The following is a 26,437-nucleotide window of genomic DNA, read 5'->3' on the forward strand; positions in this document are numbered from 1 at the left end:
GAATTGGGGCTTGAACTCAGGCCCTTGCTCTTTCCAGGCAAGTGCTTATTCTACTGAGCTATCTCCCCGGCCCTTAAGTAGTGCTTCTTAATTGACAAGACACTTGGTAATGTCTGGAGACTCTTGGTTAGCACAGCTAGATGGGGAGGGATGCTAACCAGCACTGAGTGGGTAGAGACCAGAGATGCTATAAAATATCCTACAATACACAGGACAATCCTACCACAGGAAATGGTGACTCGTACTGTCAACACTGCAGAGATGGAGGAATGCCGTCTTGGGATATGCTGTTTTCATCAACTGCTACCTGCTAGATGCTCCTGGGTCTGCTATAGGCCTTTCCGAAATAGGATTTTTCCCTTACTCAGAAAGGATCTCTAAATTTTGAGGCCTATGTCAGTCAGCTTTTCATTACTATGACAAAGTACCTGCAAAAGTCAACAAGAGCAGGAAAGGTTCATTTTGGCCCATGGTTTCCGTGCACTGATGGCTGGCAGCATTGTTTCTGAGTCTGCGCATCACAGCTGTAAACTGCTCATTTCATGGCAGCCAGAAGTAGAAAGCAAGGGGGAAAAGCCACAGAGGAAGGGGTCAGGGACAAGACATAGTCCCCAAGGCCACTCCCCCTTGACCCGCTCCCTTCAACTAGACCCCAATCCTAAATTTCTGCTGCCTACTAACAATGCCATCAGATTATCTGAACAGATGAATCCACTGATGAAGTCAGAGCCCTGATGATCTCATTGCCTTTGATTACGCTATGAACATGGCACTCTGCGGGAACACTGTAGACCTAACCTTTTAGTCATGTGTGCCCAAACCACAACCCTAAGCCTGCTTATTTATCGCAGAGTGCCAACACTGCAATTCAGCCTGAATGCTGAGGTTTTAGTTTAGAAAAAACAACTCATACATTAACATCTTTAATAGAAAAACAACACATGTATCATGGGTTTGCCACTACTGACATAAGGGAACTTTAATGCTAACCCTATTATTTTCATTTCTGGACAAAACTTTAACAGCTCTTATAATGATTTGTAATTAATTTAAAGAGGTAAGTAGGTTTTCTTCTAGCTTACTCAAAAAGCTAGTTTTCATGGTGATTGCTTAGAATTGACCAGAAATTGCTCATTTGCTTATCACCAACTAGTGCTGCCCTTAATCAGAGTTGTCCTAGCTTCATCTTGAGGCAAAGCTCAGCTAAAGTGGCCGTGGAAGTCACTGGCCTAACTCCAGACTCCACAAGCCACAGAGATTTCCTCACGATCTGTTTGTTCAACAAGAAGTTTCAGTCCTCCCTGGGGACACTTAGCTCAACCAAAGAACATCTGCAAACCAGCAGAACAACAATGTAAAAATCTATCCAAAGAATTGATACCAAGCATAGATGACTGTTCTACCTCTTTAATTCTAATATTGCCCAGAATACCCTAATAATAGATCCTGACAAATAATAAAGATGCTAAAATACTGCAGTACAATTTTAGCAAAATTAAAATACTCTGTCCAAGTCATCTGGGGAGGAGTCTCTTTGGCTCCAGCTAGTGGGTAAATCTGTCACATGCCAGATAGTTCCACCAGGGAAGACACACTTAAGCAGTTGACACAGCTGGCAAAAGTGTTGATACATTTGCCTTCAAAGGTAATGATAGCATAAGGTAGCATATTAGTGAGGAAGGGAAACCCTGTCACTAGAGCTTTGAGGAGCACTGCCTACCTCTCGGGTTAAAGGTGACCAGGTGCCCTTTTGCATTGTCTCATTCACAAGGCTGTTTTTAATCTTACATTTTCTTGCATAAAAAAAGTACAGCGTGTGTCCCATGGTTACAAACAATATGGAAATGAAGACGAGCAGGCCAAACTGCTGTGGCCGCGGGGCAAGCATGACGAGGATGAAGTGGATGAGGTCCATGAGGTAGTTCAGAGAGCACTGGACGCCGTTGACAGCCCCTCGCTCTGCTTCTGGAATGTTCTCTTGGAGAAGCTGGGTGATGGTGAGGTCAAAGGACCAGAGGCCTGTGGGGGCAGCAATGTAAGAGGAAAATAAAACGAACAGATGTCTGAGAACCTCGGTGAGATTTGGCCTCTGGCACTGACTTGCATTATTCCCTAGGGGAGATGTAACTATCTGCTTCCTTAGCTTCCTCATCTGGAAAATGTGGACACTTTAAACACTAGCACACTAGACAGTTCCCAGAGATAGCAGAGTAAAATGTGTAGCCCTGTGCCCGGCCATCTGTGCATGGCAGTGTCATAATTTGTGATTCTTTATCTTTTCAAATAACCATAACAAATATCATCAATGCGCACAACTTCATTTTAGGTGTGTTGGTGTATGCTTCCACTTATTGCAAAACAGCACAGTCTCAGGCCTCAAATCTACTTGCAATTCTGGGTTTTTCCTCTTGGGTCCTGGCGCAGGAGAGGAGGAACTGGGCTCTTCTCTTCCCCCACATTCAGCCACTGTCAGGGCCACATTTAAGTGAGATTCAGAAACAGCCTTGGCACCCACTGCGCAGGCATCAAATAGGGCAGAGGCCAGCTGTGCAGATGGCCGTGCTGTCCTGGAATGTGAACATCGGCCTGCCTGAGGGTACTGGAACCTGCCCTCAAGGGGACCTGCACCCAAAGCAACCAGCTTTGCCTGCCTGGTTGGCTTTACAGCCAGCTAGCCTTCTGGATTCTCCTTGAGATTCAGCACTTAGCTGATTCCTAGACTTAGCTCTGGGTTCTAGAATTATTTGTAGATAACGTGCTGTGTCCCCTGCATCTGTCTTTATACTTTACCAGTGAGATCCTTTTTCTCCTGGGCTTCCCTGATTGCCCTGCTGTAGCCTCCACCTAAGCGGTGACAGGTCCCCTGTCTTCTTGGGCTGTTCTGACCACTCCAGGCCTCTGAGGACTATCACTCTGCTGGACTGTGACCCAACACTCACCTGTAGAATTCTCACCCCACCCTCAGCAAGTGGTGGTGTTTGCCAAGCTGGAAAGTATTTGGGCACAGCACTCAAGGGCTCAAGGCCTGAGGGCTAATCATGCACTGAGAATAATTTCTAAATGAGGGCATAAAGACTTATACTTCTTAGATTTCTGTGAAACAAAGTGACTTGTAAGCTGTATGTCTTTTTTTTTTTTTCAGAACTGGGGATTGAATTGGGGCCCTTGTGCTTGCCAGGCATGTATGTTACTTCTTATAGGCAGAGTTCTGTAAGTCTCCATTAGAGTGGAAGCTGGAAGCAAGTATTTACTAAGTGAATATGGAGAATGGTCCCTGTACTTTGATGACCAGGCCTTGGATCCCAGGTGGATTACAGGCCTCTCTGCTCCCAGCAACAGGACCAGTCATGATGGCCACCAGGCCTGACCACACTGACGAGGCTAGCAGGCACAGTGCATCTTTCTGGGCAGTGGTGCTATTAAGGTGTGCAGTTACAGTGTCACACCATCAACTCCAAGGGCACTTGTACTCCTGACAGGAATAGACTCAGGAGTCAGGAAACACGGTCACTAGCATGTGCTTCCTCATGGCACTGCCCACTCTAGCAACACTTGAAAAGGCATGAAAATTAAAGCTAAAATTAATAATGATGACTGAAGATGAGACCCACTCTCCCTCCCTTTTCCCTTGTTCCTCCCTTCCTTCCCCTTCTCCTTCATTGTGGTACTAGGAGTTGAATCCCTTGAGCTGCATCCCAGAACTTAATTTTTTTTTAAATTTTGATTTTTAAAAAGATTTGAGACAATCTTGATAAGTTGCCCAGGCTGGCCTCGATCTGGTCATCTTCCTGCCCCAATTTCCAAAAATAGCTGTACAGTACCACCAAGCCCAGGATATATTCATTTTAACATGTAGCCCCTACAGTTAGGAGTTTTGTGCCAAACCTTTACCTGCAGGAATTGTCGCAGCACCTCCAAGACCTCCCTAATGGGGAGGTACTGTTAGTGTTTTACCATACAGACTGGCAAACCGTGACTCGGGGGTCTTGCCAACATCACCAGGCAGCCTGGCTCAGGCCATGAGCTGTGTCCCTCTGGAGTATCACGAGAGCTCTGCATCTCTTGGAGCCTCATCCAAGATGCAGTCAGCAGCTGTCCTTGCTGCAGGGGAAGAAAGGCTATGTTTCCCTTTTGCTGAGCCAAGGCCCAGCTGACTTCTCTAAATGTGTTCATTTCCTCTGTGTTGGGAAGCCCAGTGTTCCTGGCAGATGGGAGTCATTAGTGGATTTGTTTTGCCATTTGAACTAAACAACACAATATGAACTGCAGAAATCTTAAATGGTCAGTCTACTCTTAGTTGTTTGTGTGATGAAAGAGGAGAAACACAAGTCAAATACCAAGTAAAAGAGAATCTACTCAGCAGGTATCTTAAGAATATGTTAATCAGGGTATAGTAAGCTTATACTTGTAATGCCAGCATTCAGGAGGCTGAGGCAAGTGGATCACCACAAATTCAGTGCCAGCCTGAGTTACACAGTGAGTTCAAGGCCAGCTTGAGTTACGAGGCAAGATTTTTTTCTTTATAATGTTTTTTTTTCTTTCTGTATTTTTTAGGTAAAGTTCTACAAGGTATTTAGGGTCTCACTACTAGATTGAACTCAGTGATTCTCCTGTTTATAACCTCCCAAGTGCTGGGATTATAGGTTTGTGCCTCCACGCCCAGTCTCAATTGCTGTCTCAGCAGGCCCCGGAGGCAGGGCCCGTGGTGGTGGTGGAATCCCTGGCCCTTGTGTCTGCCTGAGCAAGTGCTTTAATGTGCTGAGCTATTTGGCCAGCCTTACAAGGCAAGATTAAAAACAAACAAACAAGGGGCCGGGGAGATGGCTCAGTACGATAAACGTTTGACTTGCAAATGCAAGGATCTGAGTTCAATCCCTGGTTCTGCAAAAACAGAACAAGGAATTCAGTATCTTTCTCATATATGCTCACTATATCAGAATAATGAGGTTCTGAGGTAAGCATATGACTTTGAAACCTTGAACTGCCCTTCAAAATGGTCATTTCTTGTAGGGGACTCGGGTCAACAATTTCTGACATTGCCAGTCAAGCAGAAGACCCAATACAATTATGGGCTACTGGACTCTTTTAGAATATTTTGCTGAGTTTACATGCCTATAATATTCAAATAACGGAACTTAACAAAAAAAGGGTACACAAATGAATGTTCATTTTGTATCTGTGTATTCAAAGTGGTTAGGTTAGATATATAGTTACATTCTCTTTTTTTTTTTTTTTTTTTTTTGCGGAACCGGGGATTGAACTCGGGTCCTTGCGCTTGCCAGGGAAGCGCTTATTCCACTGAGCCATCTCCCCGGCCCTTACATTCTCTCTTAATGAATAGAGTGATTTGTTCTAATGGTGTTTGTAAATAGGATATCATGTCCACATCTTGTACAGCAATTAACCACTAGGAAGAATGTATGCAATGTGTTAATTATTGAAACTGTCCTACCAATTTGGTTTGAAACTGTCTCATTGATATTTGTTTATCAATAAAATTATGGGAAAAAAACAATATACAATATATTAAGCATTGAAACTGTCCTACTAATCAGTTTTGAAACTGTCTCATTGCTATTTGTTTCTCAATAAAATTATTTTTTTTAAAAAGCATAAAAAATTTTTTAAAAATGGTCATTTCCTCTCCCAAGCTCCCATAAACCGAAGGGTTCTAGGTCTTCCTGGCAGAGGTCAGGAACACATCCTCCCAATCCCAGTCTCCCCAACTGTGGCCCCTGAGGCCCTGAACAAAGGGTCTTCTTGGCTCTGCCTCAGGAGTGCTACACAGAGGAGGTATGTGGGGAAGACTATGAAGGAATGGGAGCTCACTTGGTTTGCACCCAAAGCTACCCCCACTGCACCCTACTTTCTACGTCCCTGACAAGGGGTTCTGGGAGGTTCAGAGCTATGCTGCGAGGGAGGGCTTCGAAGCTGTGACTTAGTTTTTGGTTTTTTTTAAGCTTGTGACTGAATGGAAGGAGGCAAATAGATGGTACTTTCTGATTGGAAACCCTGTATTAGGGATCCCATGTCAAAGAGCAAGACCTAGGGTTTCCCAACTGGATATCTGCAGGTCTGATTGAGCACAAGACCCAATGTGCTGTTAAGTGGTTCATGCTACCATTGTCATTGATCCCCAGTATGTCACTGTTGGGGGTGTCAGGGAACCAATAACCAAAATTTTAAAAATTTTGTTTCAATAAATGCCCTAACCAAAGCAGGTGCATTCTCACTGCTAGATATGAATGACATCATTGTTGATAGAATTCAAAGACCAAGAACCTGGGGCAGAAAAGACTGTAGACTCTCAAGTTTGGCACCTTGTCTTTGGAGGACTGCACTGCCCTCCTCGGGAAGCTAATGAAAGCCATTGCTCATGAAGTCATCCTCTTTTTTCTGATCACAGTTCCACAGGTCAAAATACTACATTCATGTAGACACCCTCTGTAGTATCTACATGCTTCACATGGCATTTTGTTTTTCCTTTTTTTTTTTTGGTCTCATATAATTTATAAATAAGAATATATATATAGTATTTAGGACTAGGTAGGGTCTACAGGGTCTCACTATGTAGATTGGACTCATAGTGATTCTCCTGTTTCCAGCCTCCCAAGTGCTGGGATTACAGGCATGTACCACCACACCTAGTCTCAACTGCTGTCTCAGCATGCCTAGGGGCAGGCGGGGGTGGGGGTGTGTAGCATGGCAGGCTGGAGATCAAACCCCAGCCGCAGTGCTCTGCCTAAGCAGGTGCTTTAGTCTGCTGAGCTATCTGGCTGGCCCTGGAAAAATATTTGATATTAAATTTGTAATATAAACAAACCTGGTGATATAAGAAATGTATATTAATTAAGGGTTTCCCTTTCAAAAGGACTGCACTAGCCCTCAAGTGTTTCAGTGATTCATGCGATTCATGCTTCTGTTGTATGAAATTGCTCTGCGGTGACCATGTGGGTCACCTTCCAGGTCACAGGTACTGGTTTCAGCACAGCTCTCCTGATACTGCATTTCTTTTTTTTTTTTTTTTTTTTCGGAACCGGAGATTGAACTCAGGCCCTTGTGCTTGCCAGGGAAGCGCTTATTCCACTGAGCCATCTCCCCGGCTGCTGCATTTCTGAATGGCAAGATTCTCATCCTCTATCATCATTGACAAAACCGTTATTCTGTAACAATTTAGAAAAGTAAGAATATTTTTTAAAAACTTGAGCCTACTACCAGTCATTCATCATAGTCTAGCCAACTGACTGGCACAGAGCCATAGCTTTCTTTCTCTTGTCTCAGCAGCTCAAAGAAAGGATGGAGTGGTTATTTCAAAATCCTGTGACTTTTTAGGGCAACTATTGTAGATGAACAATGTAAGGTCCTACTGAAGTATTGAAATCTCACTCAAAACAATGAATGAAAGCCTCATCAGGCTGTTTGGTTACCTTCAGTGTTTAAAAAATGTTCATACAGTGAAGTGGCAGTGATTACTTTTCACTGACTTCAGTATCTGATCCCACATACTCAAGTGGTAAGTTGTGGTTCAATTCTGAGTTTTAGCAACAAAGTAATGGCAGACATTGCTGAATGAACAACTTTTAAATATTTTAGCCATTTGAAAAGTACAACATTGCAAACACACTAGTTAGTTCAACGGTTGCCTTGTGCTGAAAATCAAAGAACCTTAAACTCCACCTACAAATATCTTACTTCACCAGGCTTAACAGTAATTGAATACCTTATCACTTATTTAATAAAAAATTATACGGCAACTTTCACAAAAATAGCAACCACTACAAAAGAAATGGCAGAAAAAAATGACCTCATAAAAACCCTTAAAAATTTGACAATTTTATGTAGAACTGCCAAAGTTTTAGTGTTTAACATTGAAGCACACAGCTGACCAAGCTCCGAGACATGAAGACACTGACACAGTATTTTTCATTTCCTCAGATCTCCAAGTCTTCAACTTTCATCCTTGTCTTTGCCCCACCACCCACCTGGCTAGAACAGTTGTCCCTTTCTCTTCCTTTTGGAGATCTTCATCTGTGCCTTCCTGTGTGATGCCCAACCTGGTGCCTCTCCTGTGTATTCTCAATCCACCCCTTTTTCCCTGACATGGCTCCTCTTTGCTATCTTGCCGACTATTGTTGACTGCTTCCTTATTGGTCTCCCATCCAGGTTGTAAGCATCATGGGACCAAAATCTCATATGATTAAATTACTCTTGGACCACATAGAGTCTGAATGGGCTAACTGCAGTGGCATATGACTTTAACCCCAGCACCCTGGAAGGGTGAGGAGAAGGATCACAAGTTGAACTACAGCCTGGGCAACTCAATGACTTGGTGAAAGTCTGTCTCAAAATTTAAAAAATAAAATAAAAGGCTGAGGGTGTGGTTCAGTTCAAAGGCCCTGAGTTCAATCTCCAGTACCACAATGGAAGAATGGGAAGAGCAAGGGAAGGAGAAGAAAGAAGAAGGGAAGTTGGTCTTGTTCTCAGTGAACAAATGATGAAAACTTACAGTGGCTCTGTAGTGAGACCATCAGATGCTTTAAGATTACTTGGACAGATCACAGGCCTCAGAATCTCATGCCAAACATGACCCACTGCTCACCGATTCTTGCCAGAATCACACCTGAGAAGAGCAAGATGATGGAGATGTATGACTCGGGCTGCTCAGGGTCCTGCTGGTCATCAAACAGAACAGTGCTGTTGGTCCAGTGGATGGAAGAGCGGTCTGGGAGGATGGGTTGGTTCAGGTTTCTTTCAAAGGGGTAAATGTGTTCCTGGTCCTTTTTCAGCAACTTGTGGTTTGAAGAATTCTTGTTTGATGGAAGTGAGAAGACAGCCATATCAAAAGGACTTCCAGGAGCAAAGACAGAAAACACACAGAGTATCAGACAACCGACATGGAGCCAACTGGATACGACTCCGGTGGTGACCAAGCCATAATGCTCCCGGAGCCAGGTGAAGAGAATAGTGCCCACCAGGCCTGACAGAGCTGAAAGGGCTGTGAGGATGCTAAGCAGGGACCCTCCAATCCCTTGGGTGTAGGCGTAGCCAGTGGTGATGCAGTCGAACCCCAGGACTGTCATGTAGAGGAAGGCCAAGCCCAGCCCGGCCAGGAACACGGCCTGCCTGCAGTATGTCTCCCAGCCCTCACGGCATGTGCGCAGCAGCTGCCGCATGCTTTGAAGGCAAAGAAAAATTCCTTTGGCGGTGGCCTGTTTTCCTTCAAGGTTAGACCCTTGATCCTTTGGTTTTTCCAAAGTTCTGATTTTGCTGATGAATATGTCAGTGTTTTCCCAAGAATCCGTTTCATCTAAGGTAAAATCCAAATAAGTTGAATGTCAATACCATGCCTAATCCCCTCAGCCCACCCAACTCACTTGCTTTTCTGGTGGATGGTTCCAGAGCATACTGAGGGGCTCCTGTCCCCAAGCACCTATGTCTCTGCCTGCAGACCTGTCTCTCTTTTTCTATCTCTCTCCTCTTTCCACCCTGGAACATGAGTGGCAGACAGGCTTTAAGTGCCTTTGGGGACACATTGCAGTGAATATAGGACAAGCCTTGGTTGCTAAACACCATAGCTTCCTTGGCCCTTGCTGGGACAATTGTGAGAGACATCCTGCAGTCTCTCAGGAGGTCCCCATTTCTCTCTGCAGTCACTCATATAATAAGACTCCTTTCATGGGCTTTTGTCCTTCTCTGCCTCCCATCCTTTCCCTCCTCAAGGGATCACATTCCAAATGATTCCAAGTAAGTGACTTTTCAATCCAAACCCTGTCTTGAGAAGTGCTCCTGAGAAAATTCAAACCCACACATACCATAAGGTCAGGAAGGCAGCATCAGAAAGGAAAAGGTAGGAACAGGGAAGGGAGAATGACAGTGTCAAAGGCTTGAAGCTTGGTAATGAATTCCCAGAAACCAGGGACAGAGACTTCCTATGACTCCCCCCGCCATGGCTATTTTTTTCTGAAGAAACAGATATGGGGGTTGGTTGAGTGGGTAAATCAAAGCCTTTTATTTCTCCAGGATATATCAGACAATGACTAGAGGAATTCAGCACAAATTAAGTTCTGTGAAGGACTTGAGCACTTAAATATAGCCTTAAGGAAAGACAGAGAGACAGGTGAATTATGTCCATTTTAGACCTAGAATAAGGGAGAGTGAGGGTCTACATGACAGAAATGAATTTCTTGTCAGTGCAACTTCAAAAAAAAAAGATTTAAAAATAACAATGAAACGTTGTTAACATTGATTTAAGTTTTCCTGTATGCCAGAGAATGAAATACAACTTTGTGTAGACTGTTCGGTTTCATTGCCCCAATATACCTATGAAATCAGTTCCATTATCTTTACTTTACAGATAGGAAGACAGAGCATAGGAGTAAATTAGCCTTGCAATTCCACACAGGTACTACATAGTAGATGTGAAGGATAGTTCTATCTACCTATGTATGTATCCATCCATTCATCATCTAAATACATACACCAAGCTGTTTTTACAAAATATGTATTTTGTTTATCCAATAGGATTGTAGGACTTCATTCTTAAACAACTTTGGGAAAAATGCATAAATTAATCATCTAGAAAGAGAAACTAAGACAAGGATTAATTACTAAACCGCATCACACCATGCACCAGGCAGCTGGGCAATACTCTCAATAGACAGGCACAGGTGCTGTCATTTGAGAGGAAAGGGTCACCTATGTTCACAGGTCTCTTTGTTTTTCACACTCACCTTGCTGACAGAGAGGTTTTAATTTTTTTTAAAAAGAAAGCACTGTTGACATCAGAATGAGCAATTCATCCAATCGTGATGAAAGAGCAGGGCATACTCCTTGACACACTTGCCTCTACTTTGGGGATGATGTTTAGAAGTGAGACAGGAAAGAGTAATTCCCCCCACCCACCCACCCAGGGCCAGTGGTAAGTTATGGAGGTTGTATATTACATAGTCCCAAATGGGACTATTTGGCTGCTACTTACATTGGAGCCTCTCTGAATGCAACCCCCAGAGTTATGCAGTGTATAACTTGTGTAACTGTACAAAACAGCCCGCCTGCCCCCACCAACAAGATCAGCCATATGAACTGCATAAGCAGTGGGACAGCTGGAGCCTTCTCATTAAGCATTGTTTCTAGGCACATTTACAGGCAAAGTGTTAAGATCATGTTTAGACACAAGTTCTGGAAAGAAGAAATGAAACAGTAACATAAAGGAGCAAAAAAGAACAAGAGGTCTCTCTGAGTTTGCATTACCTTGGATGTTCACAGCATCCTGTTGCCTTTCTAGGAAGTGCCCCCCTGTTTGTTGCTGGGGTTTTACAGCCAATTGGGGAACTAGTTGATAAACCCTGGACAGAAATAGAAACTCTACAAGAAGTGAAACCAAGTTCCATCCAAGAATGAAACCACAACCGATCACATGAGATGCCCATGTCATCACCTGGCCCACAGACAGGGGAGCAAATATATTGATGACTTGGTCCAGCCGCCGGACGGTTGCATTCATCCCTGGAGGTGGAAGGAAGGAAACATTGCAATTCAGTAGATAAGACCATCTTCTGGTGAATTTCCCATCATGCACTTGCTGGGGTTGCCAGCTATGTCCCCCAGGTGAATTCCCATCATGTACTTGCTGGGACTGTCAGGCACACCTTAGGTTCATGACAGTGATAGGGAAGATCCTTTTTGGTTTAACTACAGATGAATAGTTGGGTTTTCAACCTGAAAAGCCTTTAAGGTCAGTTCTGTGGAAACTTGAAGGATTAATAGATTTGTGTACTGGAGGACAGAGCGACTTGGAGCTGATTATTCTAACTCTTATCTCTGTGCTCTTTCCCATCACACCCCACTTTCCTAACAAAACCAACAATATTCAGCTGGGTGTGGTGGTACAATGCATGTTATCCCAACACTGTGGGAGGCTGAAGCAAGATGGTCATAAGCTAAAACCCAACTTGGCCAACTTAGTGACTTGACTTACAGAGTCACTAAGTTGTCTCAAATTAAAAAACAAACAAACAAACAAAGAGCTATGGATGTATCTTAGTGTAAAGGTGCTAGAATCAAACCTAGTACCATAATAACAATAATAACTTTTATACTCCTTCATTAAAACTAACATGTGAGCCTGCTGGGGCAAACCCAGTCAGGCACAGGGGACTGTGGTTTGATCCCCAGTTCCCCATGCCTTACCAGACCCACACTTAAGGCAGCCAAGCCAGCCAAAAAACCTGACATGTGACAGAGGAAGCAAGTGACAGGGCAGGGCAGAGGAAAGAATGAATGCTTATTCTGTGTCAGTTCCAAGCCTTCTATTTATATGCATCTTACTTAATCCTCAAAATAATTCTTAGAGGTTAATAATAGTGTATTTCCTTTTTGCAAATTAGGAAACTGAGGTACACAGAGATGAACTTATTGGCTCAAAATCAAAGAGAAAATGGTAGATCTGATATTCAAACCTGGACAGTCTAATGCTAGTGTAGTGGTACACACTTGTAATCCCGCACTCTAGGAGGCTGAGGCAGAAAACTGCAAGTTCAAGCCCAATCTGGGCATTTTTTTTTAAAAAATATATTTGGTCTCACTACACAGCTTGGACTGATAGTGATCTTTTTCAGCCTCTCCAACACTGGGATTACAGGTGTGTACCACCATGTCTGGTTTCAGTGGCTGGCTGGGTATGCCCAGGGGTGGGGCTGGTGAGGCACGTGGTACAGGGGATCGAACCCTGGTCCCTGTGCTTGCCTAAGCAGGCGCTTAGTCAGCTGAGCTATCTTGTTGACCTCCAATCTGGGCAATTTAGCAATATAGTGAGACCCTATCTTAAAATTTATAACGGGCCAGGTTGGAGCTCAGTGTGAAGGTCCTGGGTCTGATCCCTAGTGCCCCTCATCCCTAGGCTCTACAAAGACAAATCTGGACTCTAAATCCTATTCTCTGAACTCTGCCACATCATTGAAGAATAGATTTCCTAAGTCATTTAAGAAACTGTAGTGAACTTGAACCACAATATGTGCTTTGCCTTAGATTTCTTTAAATTTAATAAACTTACAACTGGAAGAGTCTCAACCCTAACACCACAACACCCAGCATTTACTCACATAGCTGTTCTATTTTAGGCAGTCTTGTTTAGTCACAGTGCAGTTAAATAAGGGCTACTAAAAGACATGTTATAAGGGGCTTCTCCTCCTTGCGAGGCATATATTTTAGTAGATTCCTTCTTCATAGCTCCCTTTATCCTGGCCATCAACACTCCCGCACATCTCCTAGCAGAAAGCACCCATGGCACAAGCTCAAGACAGGACTACATGTGTGCTTTACATCGGCCACTTAAGTATCCTGCAGAGTGGACAATTCTCATTTTGTAAACAGAAACAAAAACAAAGTTGTCAGATTATTCCATTGAGTGTGTTTATTAGAAAAAAAATTGGGGGGGGGAGGGCAGTTTTTATCCTGGAGGGGGAAACTTATCATTGGCCAGAATTAAGAAATCTTTCAGTTCACTTATTTTTCAGGTCTAAACTTGTGGAACTTCCTGCAAATGAAACGCTCGTCTCCAAAAGTGCAGCCTATGTGTGCTTCCGGGTAGCAATGACAACCAGGTCTTAGGCACTTCCTGTATCTCATAGGATCCCTCCCCATACTGAGCCATGGTGTGTGTGTGTGTGTGTGTGTGTGTGTGTGTGTGTGTGTGTGTGTTTCTCCTATTCAACAGTTCAGGAAAATCAAGTCCTGACGGGTTAGGTAACTCGTCCCAGTGCATACAGTTGATAAGAGGCATAGCGGAATTTAATTCAAACCCAAACCTGGTTGGCACCAAATACTGTTCTCTTACCACGTATAACACTATCCCCCTCAGAGACCTGCATGGTCCTTCCACATCCATTCTACTTCTCCACTGATTGGAGGCCCTGGGCAGCACTGCTCACCAGCCAGCTGGCCTCTGTTGTCCCCTGTGATGCTCACAATCCAGTCCTTCTGAATGGTGATGGTCAGTGCTGTGCCTGCCAGGTTCGCCATGGCTGCCAGGGTGATGACCGCTGCATAGCAGGCCACCTATGGAAGGAAGCAGACAGTGGAGCCCAAAGTAGACTTTTCTGTACCCCAGGGGTATTTATTTATCTGATAGAGGGAGAGAGAGAAAGGCTCAGTGAAGTCTGGAGCCAGTGCTGTGCTGAGCACTTTCTTCCTCTCTCTTCATTACAGCAGATCTGATGCTAATCTTGCAGACCAGTTCAGCTGTTCTGTTGCCTCCTTGTCCATGGAATTTGGGCTCAGATTCACACATCTAGGGTGAGGAAGCCACTGCCAAAAGATAAGCCAGGGCTCAAGCATCCCACGATGCCCCTCCCCTGCCCCCAGCCATCACAGCACAAGAGAGAAGGGACACTCACAGTGAACCAGCCATGCCACATTTGATCCATCTCCCTTCTGTAGGAGAACACGACCATCAGGACCACGCAGCAGGTGGTGACAGAACCGTTCTGGATGAAGAGTGCTGCATGAGCCACTGCAGATGGAAATGCCAGGGGCCTAGTATTTACTCTTGGCTTTAAGAGGCAAGTCACAGCCACATTATCACTCAGTGCAGAGCTACTGTGTGTGACCAAATCCTATGGCACCCAGCCAACACGCTTGTCCTTTCCATCAGCATTACAGGCTTCAGTAGGAAGCAAAGTGCAGTGCAGGGCTCACTCAGGACAAACACTTCACACCCAAAAGAAAACAAAAGCTGGACTTTGGAGAGGAATGAAAACAGACCCCGACAGTAGAGCAATATGAGAAGCCTACTCCAGCTGAATTAAAGAACTTGACATTTTCTAGTAGTATATCTCAGTCTCCTGGATTGAATTTGTGGTAAAATCCATCAATGGATCCTAAGCAACAACATTCTAGAGTTTTGTTTTCTTTGACATAGTGTCTTACTATGTAGCCCGGGTTGACCTTCAATCCCCCACCTTGCCCACCCACCAGGGTTGGGAGTGCAGGAATGGGGCACTAATCCTGGCTCCCAATTAAATAAATTAGGTTTTTCCATGACTTTGCTTCAGCAAATGCCTTTCCCAGACCTCTAGGTGAAATAAAAACAATCCTGTTGACTAGAAATCAAAAGGACAGGACAACAGACGGAATCCCACATTTTTATTAGACAAAGGAACTGTACGAAGATACAATAGCCAAAAGCTAAAAGGAGTTTTACCTTTGAACAAATAAGCCCTCAGACTTTAATTCCTACTATTTGGGATACCAGATACAAAATCTTTTTTTGTAGAGGTACAAAATCTTCTAGAGCTGATTTTTTTTTTTTTTCCAGAAGTGGGGATTGAACTTGCACTTGCCAGGGAAGTGCTTATTCCACTGAGCCATCTCTCTGGCCCCACAAAATCTTTTATACAGAGAAATTCCCTGTAATATGTGTAATGCAAATATCGTAGGTGGGTAACACTGGAATATTAAAAATATAGCATTTTTTCCATGAATTTTACATTAAAAACTTTTACTTAGCATCCAAAACCTCATTAAAGGGCTAAGGGGTAGCTCAGGATTAGAGCACGTACAGAGCATATATGAGGCTCTGTGTTTAGTCCTTCACACAGTAAGATACAATAAGTAAAAATCATATTTAAAGTGTATAAAATATAATACAAGAGAATATGACATAAATCTTTTACTAGAGTTTTCAAGTTATGCTCTATGGTAATTTAGCTCAGACTTACAATTTTATTTGACTAAACAAACCAAAAAAATGTGTGATCATAGTGTACCACATAATCATACACATCATAAGTAACACTGTTACCTTTGTTTCTTGGTTTCCTGTCGATCCAATCTCCAATTAAGACCCCAAATATTAGTACAGATCCAGCCACTACTAAGCCAAACACCGCTGTTAGAAGGAGATTATGTCCGTATAATTCTATCAGAAACACAGACATGGCAAAGTGCCACATTCGGTCTCCCTGCAAGGCAGCAGAGGCAAAGAATGCTTTAATCACTGACTAAAAGACAGGATAAGGTTAAAATCCAGAAAGATGCATTTGTCCCTAAGGACATATAGCACATAAACTTTAGAAACAATGTCAAAATTATATTTCTATGCAGTACAACTATAACTTAATCTACAATTTACTCACAACTTTAAAAAGCAGGGAAGGATATTTTCTAAAGTCTTAAAAGCATCAAAGAGCCAATAAATTAAGGCTAAAATATCAGACAAAAAACTTGGAAAAATATGAGGATCCTAAGAGGAGAAACAGTATACCCTGAGGATATCTGCAGATCAAAGGAAATATTTGTGAAATGGAACTGCAGCTTTTGTGGCCTTGGGAAGTCAGATGAAAGAAATCCATCCTACTAACAATAAGGACTAGCTTTAAGCTAGGATTCCACAGAAACCAGAAGTAAGCCAGCCCCAGTGTAGGCTTGTGATTCCAGATGGCTCGGGAAATGCTAAGCACTGACCATGCGCTAGGTAAGTCCCTGTGCTGACCAGCATTATTGTTTCCATCAAGAAGCACAGGGTTGGGGCTGGGGAGATGGCTCAGTGGTCTATGCAGCTGCCTGGCAAGCACAGGGATCTGGTTCAGTCCCCAGTACCACATGCTGTGCTGGCCTGGGCCCACCGAGTTGGCCACTAAAACTGGGTGTAGTGGTGCACACTTGTAATCCCAGGGCTGGGGAGGTTGAGACAGGAGGATCACTATGAGTCTGAGATGCAAAGAAGTACAGGCTTAAGGTACAAGCAAATGCATCTGAGAGAAAGCAATTAAACTCCTCTCCAAAAGAAGAGGCTATCACTGTAGACTTCTAAGGACTCTTTCAATAACTTTATTTTGGCAGAACCAGGGATTGAACTCAGGCCCTTATGCTTGCCAGGCAAGCACTTATTCTACTGAGCCATCTCCCTGGCCCCACCTGCAATAACTTTTAAGTATAATGCTCAGCACACCAGTAATAAAAGGAATTAGAGCTCCATGAACATAGTGTATAATAAATAAAAAACAGTACAGACAGAGCCACGGAGACTTCAGATAGACCCACGGAGACTTCAGATATTGAATTCGTCAGATGCAGGCTGTAAAATAGTAATAATGATTCCTATATCCAAAGACAATCTGGACAGGGATGGGAAACACTAGAGTGACCTGAGCAAGTTTTTTGTTTGTTTGGTTGTTTTTTTTGTATTTTGTTTTAAGACAGGGTCTTACTCTGCAGTTCAGGCTGGCCTCAAACTCACAGTGACCCTTTTGCCTCAGCCTTGCAACTACTGGGATTACAGTAGTGTGCCACCACGTCCAGCTAGCATGGGCAGTTTGAAGAAAAATACTAAATAAAAATTTTAGGAGTAACCTAGGCATGGTAGCACATGGTAGCTGGGTCTCCATGGCCAGCTCAGCACACCAGGGGGTGGGGCCGGTGCAGCATATGGTGCCAGGGATCAAACCCCAGTCCCTGTGCTTGCCCAAGCAGGCGTTTAGTCTGCTGAGCTATCTTGCTGGCCGTATAAATGCCTTTTGAATGTATGTGTGTTCAGCAATCCATATTCAGCAGACCCAGATTACGCATCATTTTAAGCACATGAAACATTGTAAAAATTCACCATATAATGGATTGAAAAAATCTTAATTTCAGCCTATTGAAACCATGCAGATTTCTGAGTTTTCTGTTCTCAAGACAATTAAGTTTAAAACCAACAGAAACAAAAAGAAGAAATTTAGTTTAAGTTGAATTTCTTCATGTTTGTAAATTAATGAATATACTTAGTAATGCATAGGACTGCATAGGACAAGTCAGCAATCACAGAAGACATTATAAAATATTTTTAACAAAGTACAGCCAAGCTTGGCAATGCAGTTACTGCTTGAAATGAAACCCGTGACCTTAAGTCTATATATTAGAAAAGGAAGACTGAATTCAATGAGCTAAATGTCTGTATTAAAAGGAAAAGGAATGGCTCTAAGAGATCAAAGAAAGTAGAAAAAGCAATAATAAAGATGTGGGCAGAAATTATTGAACTAAGAAAATAAAGACACATAGAGAAAGGCTTGGTGAAGCCGAAAGCCGACTCTTTGGAAAGATTAATACAACAAATTGTGGTTTATGGTACACTGAATTAATGTACAGCAATGAAAAGCAAACTAGGGCCGCTTGCAACAATATGGGTATTTAAATGCAATGCTAAGTAAATAACATAACAGAATGCATGTGGCAGCAATTCATTTAAAGTTCAAACACAAAATGAAACTATTCCATACGGGCATATCTTGCACCAGAGGTAAAATTCTAAAGAAAAGCATGGAGGCAAATGCCCTAACAGCGAGGCTCACGGCTGCTGCTAGTGGGAAGGAACAGTGACTGTGAAAGGCCCCATGAAGGATTCTGACATCATAGCTCTTCACTTGGGTCATTTTATGGCATTTATTTTTAATTATTTATTATAACTGCCCTTCATACATGTTGTATGGGTGTTCCCATGTTCCTCTAAGTGCTCTATATGTGGTAACTCAGGACTTTTTTTTTTTTTTTAGACATCTCGTTATGTAGTTCAGACTGGCCTTGAACTCACTATGTAGCTTAGACTGGCCTCAAACTTATGGTGATCTTCTTGCCTCCACCTGTTAAGTGTGCTTGGAGTACAAGGTCACTTTGAAACACACACACACACATTGTATCTAATATGCTGAGACAATCTAATAACCTTAATATTATAGTTCACTTTATCCAAAAATATTAATTTCTAAGGACTTAAAGTTCAACATATCAATATCTGATGGAAAATACCTGTTCCATGATATGCCAAAATGTTTGATATTTAGACAGATAGGGTAAACCGAACTGCATATATTGCAGGTTAATAATTAGCTTCTCTTCTGGAGGGTTAACAACCTAAGTTGTTAAAATTGGAGAAAAGGAAGGGCTGCATGGTTAGCCAACATTTTGGCCCTAGCCTTTCAAGGTCAGTGAAGCCTCGGGACATAGGAAAACCTGTATGTAACAACATGTAACTCAGTTGTGCTCCAAATTTTCTGATCAAGAAGATTATGGAGTCACAGATGAATATGTTTGATGATGTAAAGTGAGCCTAGGGAGAGTCACATGGAGAGAAAAAACATTTTCTCAAGCTTTCACAGAGAGCAAATTGATCAAGCAATGGCCGTGACTCATCCTCATGTCAGACACTGACAAAAGGATGTACAAAGGGCAGTACAGGGCTACAGGATAAATCCTGAGAGTACTTGGCTGAACTTATCAGATACAAAAGTTACATTTCTTGGTATATAGGTCTTGCTATATCTTGGTCTTAACCATCCAGCAGAAAAGTATAAAAACGAGGTATATAAAGTAAATCCATATTAATACGATGAGCTGTAAAAGGCTCAAGTCAATAACTTCTGAGGATAACCCACTAATATTATAGACTGCTAGACAGTGTTAGATTGTTTAGTTGAATTCAAACACCTATAGTATTTAGATGCCAATAGAATATTCACCTCTGACAGGACAAAAAAAAAAGGATACAAAGGAAAGATCATTTTGTATTTATATATACAAAATAGTTAGGATAAATTTACAGCTACTTTCGCTTAATTCAATGAGAAGAAAGAGGTGTACTAACAGTGTTTGGACAGAATATCCTGTCTGCTTCTTGTATTATGGATAACCACTAAGAAGATAACAATGTACAGTGTATTGATTATCAAAACTGTCCTATTAATCAGCTGTGAAACTGTCTCATTCATATTTATTTTTCAATAAAAAATAAAATAGAAAAATAAACTACAAAAAATCCCCCAAAAAACAAAATTATTAATTTCATTTGATTCATCTTACCCAAATCGATAAGGCACAGCTTGCATAAATCAAAAATCGTGGACTCATGAGGTAGCTCAAAGCCGCTCCTAAAACACATATATCCAAATCATAAATGTTATTAAATATATATGTAAAGTAAATTTTGATGTTAATGAAGAGACACTAACATGCTATTTAGCATGAATTTGCTTTTAGAAAGTAGCCCAGTTACTATTAATGTCTACTAAATAGAAATTAATGCAAGCAACAGAACCCATAAGCCTTGCTCAGCAAGTTGGGAAATTTTCAGGGTTTTTGTTTTGATTTTGACTTTAAAAGGTCTTACTTGTGTTTGAGTGACCACTGGGAAATATTTTCTTTCTGAATACCTTTTCTCACATCCAGAGGCAGAGGACGTGTTATAGTGTAATGGCTTCTCATGTGTTACAGTGTACTGACTTCTCAAAGGAAGTGGCTGAGAGCGTGAAGGAAGTACTGGAAGTGTTGGCTCATCACTGGGTCCGCAAGTGACCTCAGTGGAAATTACTCCTGCATAAAACCGGAGGACCAGGAGGGCCCTGAGAATTCTGCAAAGATAGGAAGATGGTCCCCCCAACAGAGTAGCTATTATGTGACTACTGAGGATAGGAAGTGTAACTTGTATGACCAAAGAACTAATTTTTTTATTTTAACTAATTTAAATATAGTCACACAAGACTATCAGCTACTGTTGTAAGTATAGCATCTACGTGCTCATCCATCATCTTCTGCTGATTTTTCTTTACTATTTGTTAGTAATATACTCTCTACTTACAATTTATTTTCATAACTTGCTTATAATTTGTTCTTCCTGCTAGAAAGTAAGCTCCATGAGGGGAGAATTCGCCTTCTCCTTCTCCTTCTCCTCCTCCTTCTCCTTCTCCTCCTCCTTCTTCTTCTTGTTTTTATCTTATTTTATTTTTGTAATATGTCTCTCTATTTAGACTCCTATAGCTAGTTTCTCAGTGGCATGCTTATTACTTTCCCTTCAACCTACTCACTACTCTCTTGCTTTTGGCTCTTCAGAGACTCTCACAACCAGCCTTTGCTCTGTTGGGCTTTGTTTCAGTTAGGTGATCCTGAGACAACACTTGGCAAGAGGCCCAGGGAATCCCTAGGTACTGCAGGCAACTCAAAGTGGAAGTTTAGCTCTTCCATGCTAAACTTCCACTTTGAATCTGCCTTGCTACCATGATTGACAACTGAAAGGTACCCTGACATAGCGAGGCAGGCCTAAGCAATCAGCTCTGCATGCTAACTCAACAGACAAATGGCCCATGAGGAGAAGCTTCTTGATACTCAAAGCCCTTTTGAGTGTAGACCATTTCCAACTGTCTCTTCCCAGAATACTTGTCCATGGTACCAAGGATGGCTGGGTGCCTATTGTAGACCTGAGAATTCATCCCAGTATATGTACGATGAGTGGGTCCCACCTTTCATGAAGGAAAGCCTACACCTGAGCCAAGGGATAGTGAAGCAGACAAGAGGGAACCCTAGAAAAGTCTAGTTATGACTACTACTTGTTATGATCAATAATGGGTTTTCACTTTAAGATGTCCAGAATACCCAATGTGATAGCCTCACACAGATGAGGAAGGAAATAGAAATTAGAATCGTTGTTGAAAGCTTTCAGTTTTCTTTCTTTATTAGCTCTGATGACATTTAATTTACAGATTTTTGTATCAGCACATCCTTTCTGCATAAATGAGGGAACAATGTAAACCACTTAAAGCACCTTGCATTTAGAGGACACTCAACAAAGTGTGGCTAAGAACCTGAAGTGTAGTTGTGTGTATACGATTCTACTGCATAATCATAATCATTATGATAATGTTTATCATCATGAGAACAGCCTTTAAAAATAAATTGTATATTGAAATGCATTACTAAAATTGAAAATGAAGCAAAAGGTAATTCTATGGATGGTGAAAAATTTCCATTTTATTTTGCTGAACAGATTATGTACACAAAGACAAGAAACCTAAAGTCTCCTTTATCTCCTGTTAAAAACCAAGATGTATAATCATCACTATAATGTGCAGGATGGGTTTTTTATAGCTTCATTTAGTGGCACTTTTGTTATCCACTGAAATAGCATGATTTCCTTTCTAAGAAAAAGGGCATCTGTGTAGCAAATGACAAGTAGCTGTCATTTCCTTCTGAACAGAGTGCTGATTTTGCGCTGGGTGACTGCCCACTGGTAGCCCAAGGGGATGAGTCACACCGGATGTCAGTCTTTCAGGGTGATTCTATTTTGAGACTACCCTGCAGTTAAGACTGGCCACAGGACTGTTCTAGACAAGAGCCTTGACAGAAGAGTCCCAAAGGCTTCTGGGAAATATTTCACTTTCTCAAGAAAGAGGATAGTTCAAGAGGGAGCCTGCTTTACTCTGCACCACCCATTTCCTGCCTTTGAATGTGGCCAAGATGTCTAGAGCTCAGCAGCTATCTCGCCACCTTGAACTGACCTGTCTGAAGCTCCAATGGGCAGAACAAGCTGGGCCTGGATGGCATCACTGAAGGGCTGAACTAACCATTATGGTGACTCTCAAAATTCTTGTTTAGTAAAAAATGTTCCTAAAATTTAAGAAGAAGCAAGATGTATCATGTACATGCACAAACTCCCTATAATGAATGTAAGAATTATGTATATCTAAAATGTACCAATAGGCCGAGGAAATGGCTCAGTAGGATAAGCGCTTGACTGGCAAACACAAGGATCTGAGTTCAATCCCCGGTTCCGCAAAAAATAAATAAATAAATAAAATTAAGCTTTTTTTCTCGAGTTTTATTAGTAGCCAAAATCATTTCCAGCTGATGCATAATCTCTTTAGCTATCTAGTGCACTGCTTGTACATATACCCAGTATCTAGCTTTTAAAAATTTTAATTAATTTTATTGATATATTTTAGATATAATAATGTTCATCAGAAGGAATTTGTACCTATACATGATATACCTTGCTTTTTTAAAAATTTCCCTCCCCTCCTTTCAACTCTTCTTCCCCTTGTAATTTATAAAAGCCTTGTTTCCATTTTCCCTTCTATTCTCTCTTTTTGTCCCTTCTAGCTTTATGAATTTCTTTCTTCTTTCTTTCTTTCTTTCTTTCTTTCTTTCTTTCTTTCTTTCTTTCTTTCTTTCTTTCTTTCTTGTGGCTGATTCAGCCTGCCCTGGGGGCAGGGCTCACATGGCAAGTGGTGCTGGGAATTGAACCATAGTCCCTGCGGTTGCCTAAGCTTGCCTAAGCAAACACTTTAGACTGCTGAGCTATCTTGCTGACCCCATGCTTTATTTCTAGTATTTACCATATGTGCGTTATCTTTGTGTGTACTTGTATTTGCAATGTATATAGAATATAAATTGTAGATATCATGATGTTACTTTTTCAGTGCACATTTCCTAAAATTAAGACATTTTCCTCCAAAATCACAATGCTATTATTTCTCCCCAAAATACTAGTAATTCTTTGATATCATCTGAGAGCTGGTTTATATTCAGTTTTTTCTATTATCCTAGCAATGTATTTTTTTTTAACATTTATTGTGTGTGTGTGTGTGTGTGTGTGTGTGTGTGGCCAGGTCAGCCCACCTGGGGGCGGGGCTGGCTGGCATGTGGTGCTGGGGGATTGAACCGCGGTCCCTGTGCTTTGCCAAGCTTGTTCCAAGTAGGTACTTTAGACCACTGAGCCATCTCTCCAGCCCCTAGCAATGTATTCTTGTGATTAGAGAAATTCCTCACCTCACCTAAATGAAACAAGTGGGATTTGAGGTCTTTAAATATTCTCTCTGTCTCTGCCTCTCTCTTTCTCCTCTCTGTCCCTCTGTCTCTCTGTCTTTGTGTGTGTGTGTGTGTCTGTCTGTCTGTCTGTCTGTCTGTCTGTCTCTGTCTCTCTCTCTTCCTCTCTCTCTCTTTTTTTTTCAGTCATGAACTTGAGTCATCAGTAGGAAAATGGATGCATCTTGAGACTATAAGTTTAAGTGACATGAATCAGACACACAGGCCTAAATATTTCATTGTTTCTCTTATACAAGAAATCCAAAGCAGTACAGTTAAGAACAAAGATGCTCAGAAATCATAGGTCTTAGACCCAGGGAAGCAAACATCTGAGCCCACCACTGTTTTATCTCTGTGAGAAGTGGCAGGCACCAATGGTACAGTCCTTGTGGCACTGCCCTGTTCAATTTAAAAGTACAAGAAAAAAATGGGTAGATTCTTTGAAGATCTTAAAGAGTTTGGTGATGATTTCCAAACCCTAATAATGGCTTTTGATCTGAACTGGTGAGATGTCTAACTCATCCTCATCTCTTGTTACACAGCAGTGGAGAAAAAAAGGGTAACAAAGGTGGCAAATCAGGCCAATGATAGAGCCTTTGCAGCTTCACCTTCTGATAATCATCTAACCATAGCGTTGAGTCTCAAGAAGGGCCTGAGTGGAATTATGACATAAGGAATGGAGGAGCTAAGCAACAGTTACACATCAAAGCCATTCTAGCCAGTATGCAACAGGGGATGGCCAAACCTGTGAATTAGTCAGGACCCCAGTGAGAAACCAGCTCCTTTTTAGCTTCCGCTTGAAGAAGCCTTCCATAAACATACTAATTTAGACTCTGAGTCTAGAGAAGTTCAGATTATCCTAAGTAGATCCACAAATTGAAATAAGCCAATTGGTTGATGAAGCTTAACTGGTGTTAATAATCATGATGAAGCAGAAGACATATGAGAACTGGATAAAGAAGGGAGACAGGTAGGCCAACCAGATAGCTCAGCAGACTAAAGTGCCTGCTTAGGCAGAGCACAGTGGCTGGGATTTGATCCCTAGTATGCCAGTCCAGCCCTGCCCCTGGGGCCCGCTGAGATGGCGATTGAGACTGGGTATGGTGGCATGTGCCTGTAATCCCAGTACTTGAGAGGCTGAAAACAGGATCACTATGAGTCCAATCTACGCAGTGAGACCCTATAGACCCTGTACTAAAATACATTTTAAAAAAAACAGACAAGGAAAGCAAAATTTTAAAAATTGTATTTTAGAGAAAAACTACAGAGCCAGGTTCAAGGCTGAGGAGGGAGGACTGCCACAAGTATGAGGCCATCCTGGGCTACAAGGTGAGTTCAAGGCCAACCTGAACTATGTAGGAAGACTCTGTCTCAAACAAACAAACAAACAAACAACAACAAAAATAAAAACAACTGCAACCTTAAAACACAAGTCCAGTTTATCTACTTTTTTCTTTTTTCCAAAACAGCAAACATGGGCAACTCCCTTTCAACTACAGTTGGGTTCTGCTCATTCATTTTACTTGCAATTGGCTCTCTTTTACCCATAAATAGATCACCCTTTTGGAATTTTCCATAGGAACAGATCATTTTCCCACTAGGGGTGGGCTATCTTTTTCCACATACTAAGACTAAGTCCTAGTCTTAGTAAGGATTTAGACTATAGATTATTGAATTCCAGAGATTTCTACCTCCCAAAACATGTAAAGGATCCCAAGTTCTCAATTGTATTGTGCCTGATCTCTTTGAGTACCTGCGTCCCACTCTTGAGTGCATCCTATTTTTACGTCTAATAACTCTTTGTCACACTCCTTTTACTGACACTTCCTGATAATTGTTTTCCCATGACAGGAGTCAGTGAATCGGCATACTTATTTTAAAGGAATTGGTTAAGTTCCTATTTTAGTCTCAGGGACCCTTAGACCCAGTCTGTGGCAAATGCATCAGAAAAATATTGCCCAATATAAGATCTTGCGACCCTATTGACTAGTTCTTTTGTCATTAAGATACAGGAAAAAAGATCTTTGAATCTATCGCTCCAAGGTAAAACAACAAACACCTGAGACACCAGAAAACAAAGGACCACAAATTTCATACACCTGTGAATTAATAGACAACCTTGTTTCTTTTCAAGAGAGGAAACACCAACCAGTCTGATGAACAAGAAGGATGAAATGGTTTGCCTCTTTCTAGAAATCACCAACAGAGTGAAAAGATTGTGCAAATAGCCTCACTATTGTCTTGTTTACTTACTAAAATAACAATTTTGCCAAATTCATAAAAATGGCCACAGCTAAATACATCTGGGTGCACTCTGGTCTATTAACAAATATCTTATGTGTGCCTGTGAAATTTGTAGCTGTTTGTAACATTTACAGCTGGTTTGTTGTTGTTTGAGCTCAACAATGTTTTTCTTCCTTTTACTTTATTTGGATTTTAAAATATGTGTCTCTGCAATTTAAATTGGCTTATAGAGAAATGTCATTAGAGTTAAAGACATGCTTCCACCCAGGTTGCCCAGTGCTCAAAATAATACCAAGACAGGTTTTACAAATGCAATGTATATTGTCATGTGTGTGAAATAACTTGAGAGTCTTGCATTGGTCAAGGATCATGTGCTATGTTCACTGGATAACTTCTTTAGTAAATGGTGCTGGAAAAACTGGCTCTCTACAGGCCAAAGACTAAAATTAGACCTATGTCTATCACCATACAATAAAGTGAAGTCAAAATGGATCAAGGGGGGGGGGCTGACCAGTAGCTCAGTTGTTTAAGTGCCTGCTTAAATAAAGCCCTCAAGCTCAAGCTTCTGTGGTTCGAAACCAGGTAGTCA

The 26,437-nt window shown here is 41.8% G+C and overlaps 1 protein-coding gene across 1 annotated transcript in view; it reads right to left on the reverse strand.

Annotated features, from left to right (window-relative positions):
* Positions 1-8,448: 8,448 nt before the first annotated feature.
* The window catches only part of LOC101587628 (solute carrier family 40 member 1-like), a 25,555-nt gene continuing 7,566 nt past the window's right edge, over positions 8,449-26,437 (reverse strand). Inside the window, exons 3-8 of the mRNA XM_023709850.1 lie at positions 19,831-19,898; positions 15,800-15,959; positions 14,394-14,509; positions 13,929-14,055; positions 11,251-11,505; positions 8,449-9,307 (exon numbers count right to left, since the gene is read on the reverse strand). Of these exons, the coding sequence (XP_023565618.1) occupies positions 8,565-9,307; positions 11,251-11,505; positions 13,929-14,055; positions 14,394-14,509; positions 15,800-15,959; positions 19,831-19,898 (1,469 nt within the window). The 3' untranslated portion in view covers positions 8,449-8,564. The remainder of the gene's footprint in view (positions 9,308-11,250; positions 11,506-13,928; positions 14,056-14,393; positions 14,510-15,799; positions 15,960-19,830; positions 19,899-26,437) is intronic.

The sequence above is a fragment of the Octodon degus genome, unplaced genomic scaffold (genome assembly GCF_000260255.1).
Source record: "Octodon degus isolate 3935 unplaced genomic scaffold, OctDeg1.0 scaffold00015, whole genome shotgun sequence".
In the NCBI taxonomy this organism is placed as follows: Eukaryota; Metazoa; Chordata; class Mammalia; order Rodentia; family Octodontidae; genus Octodon; species Octodon degus.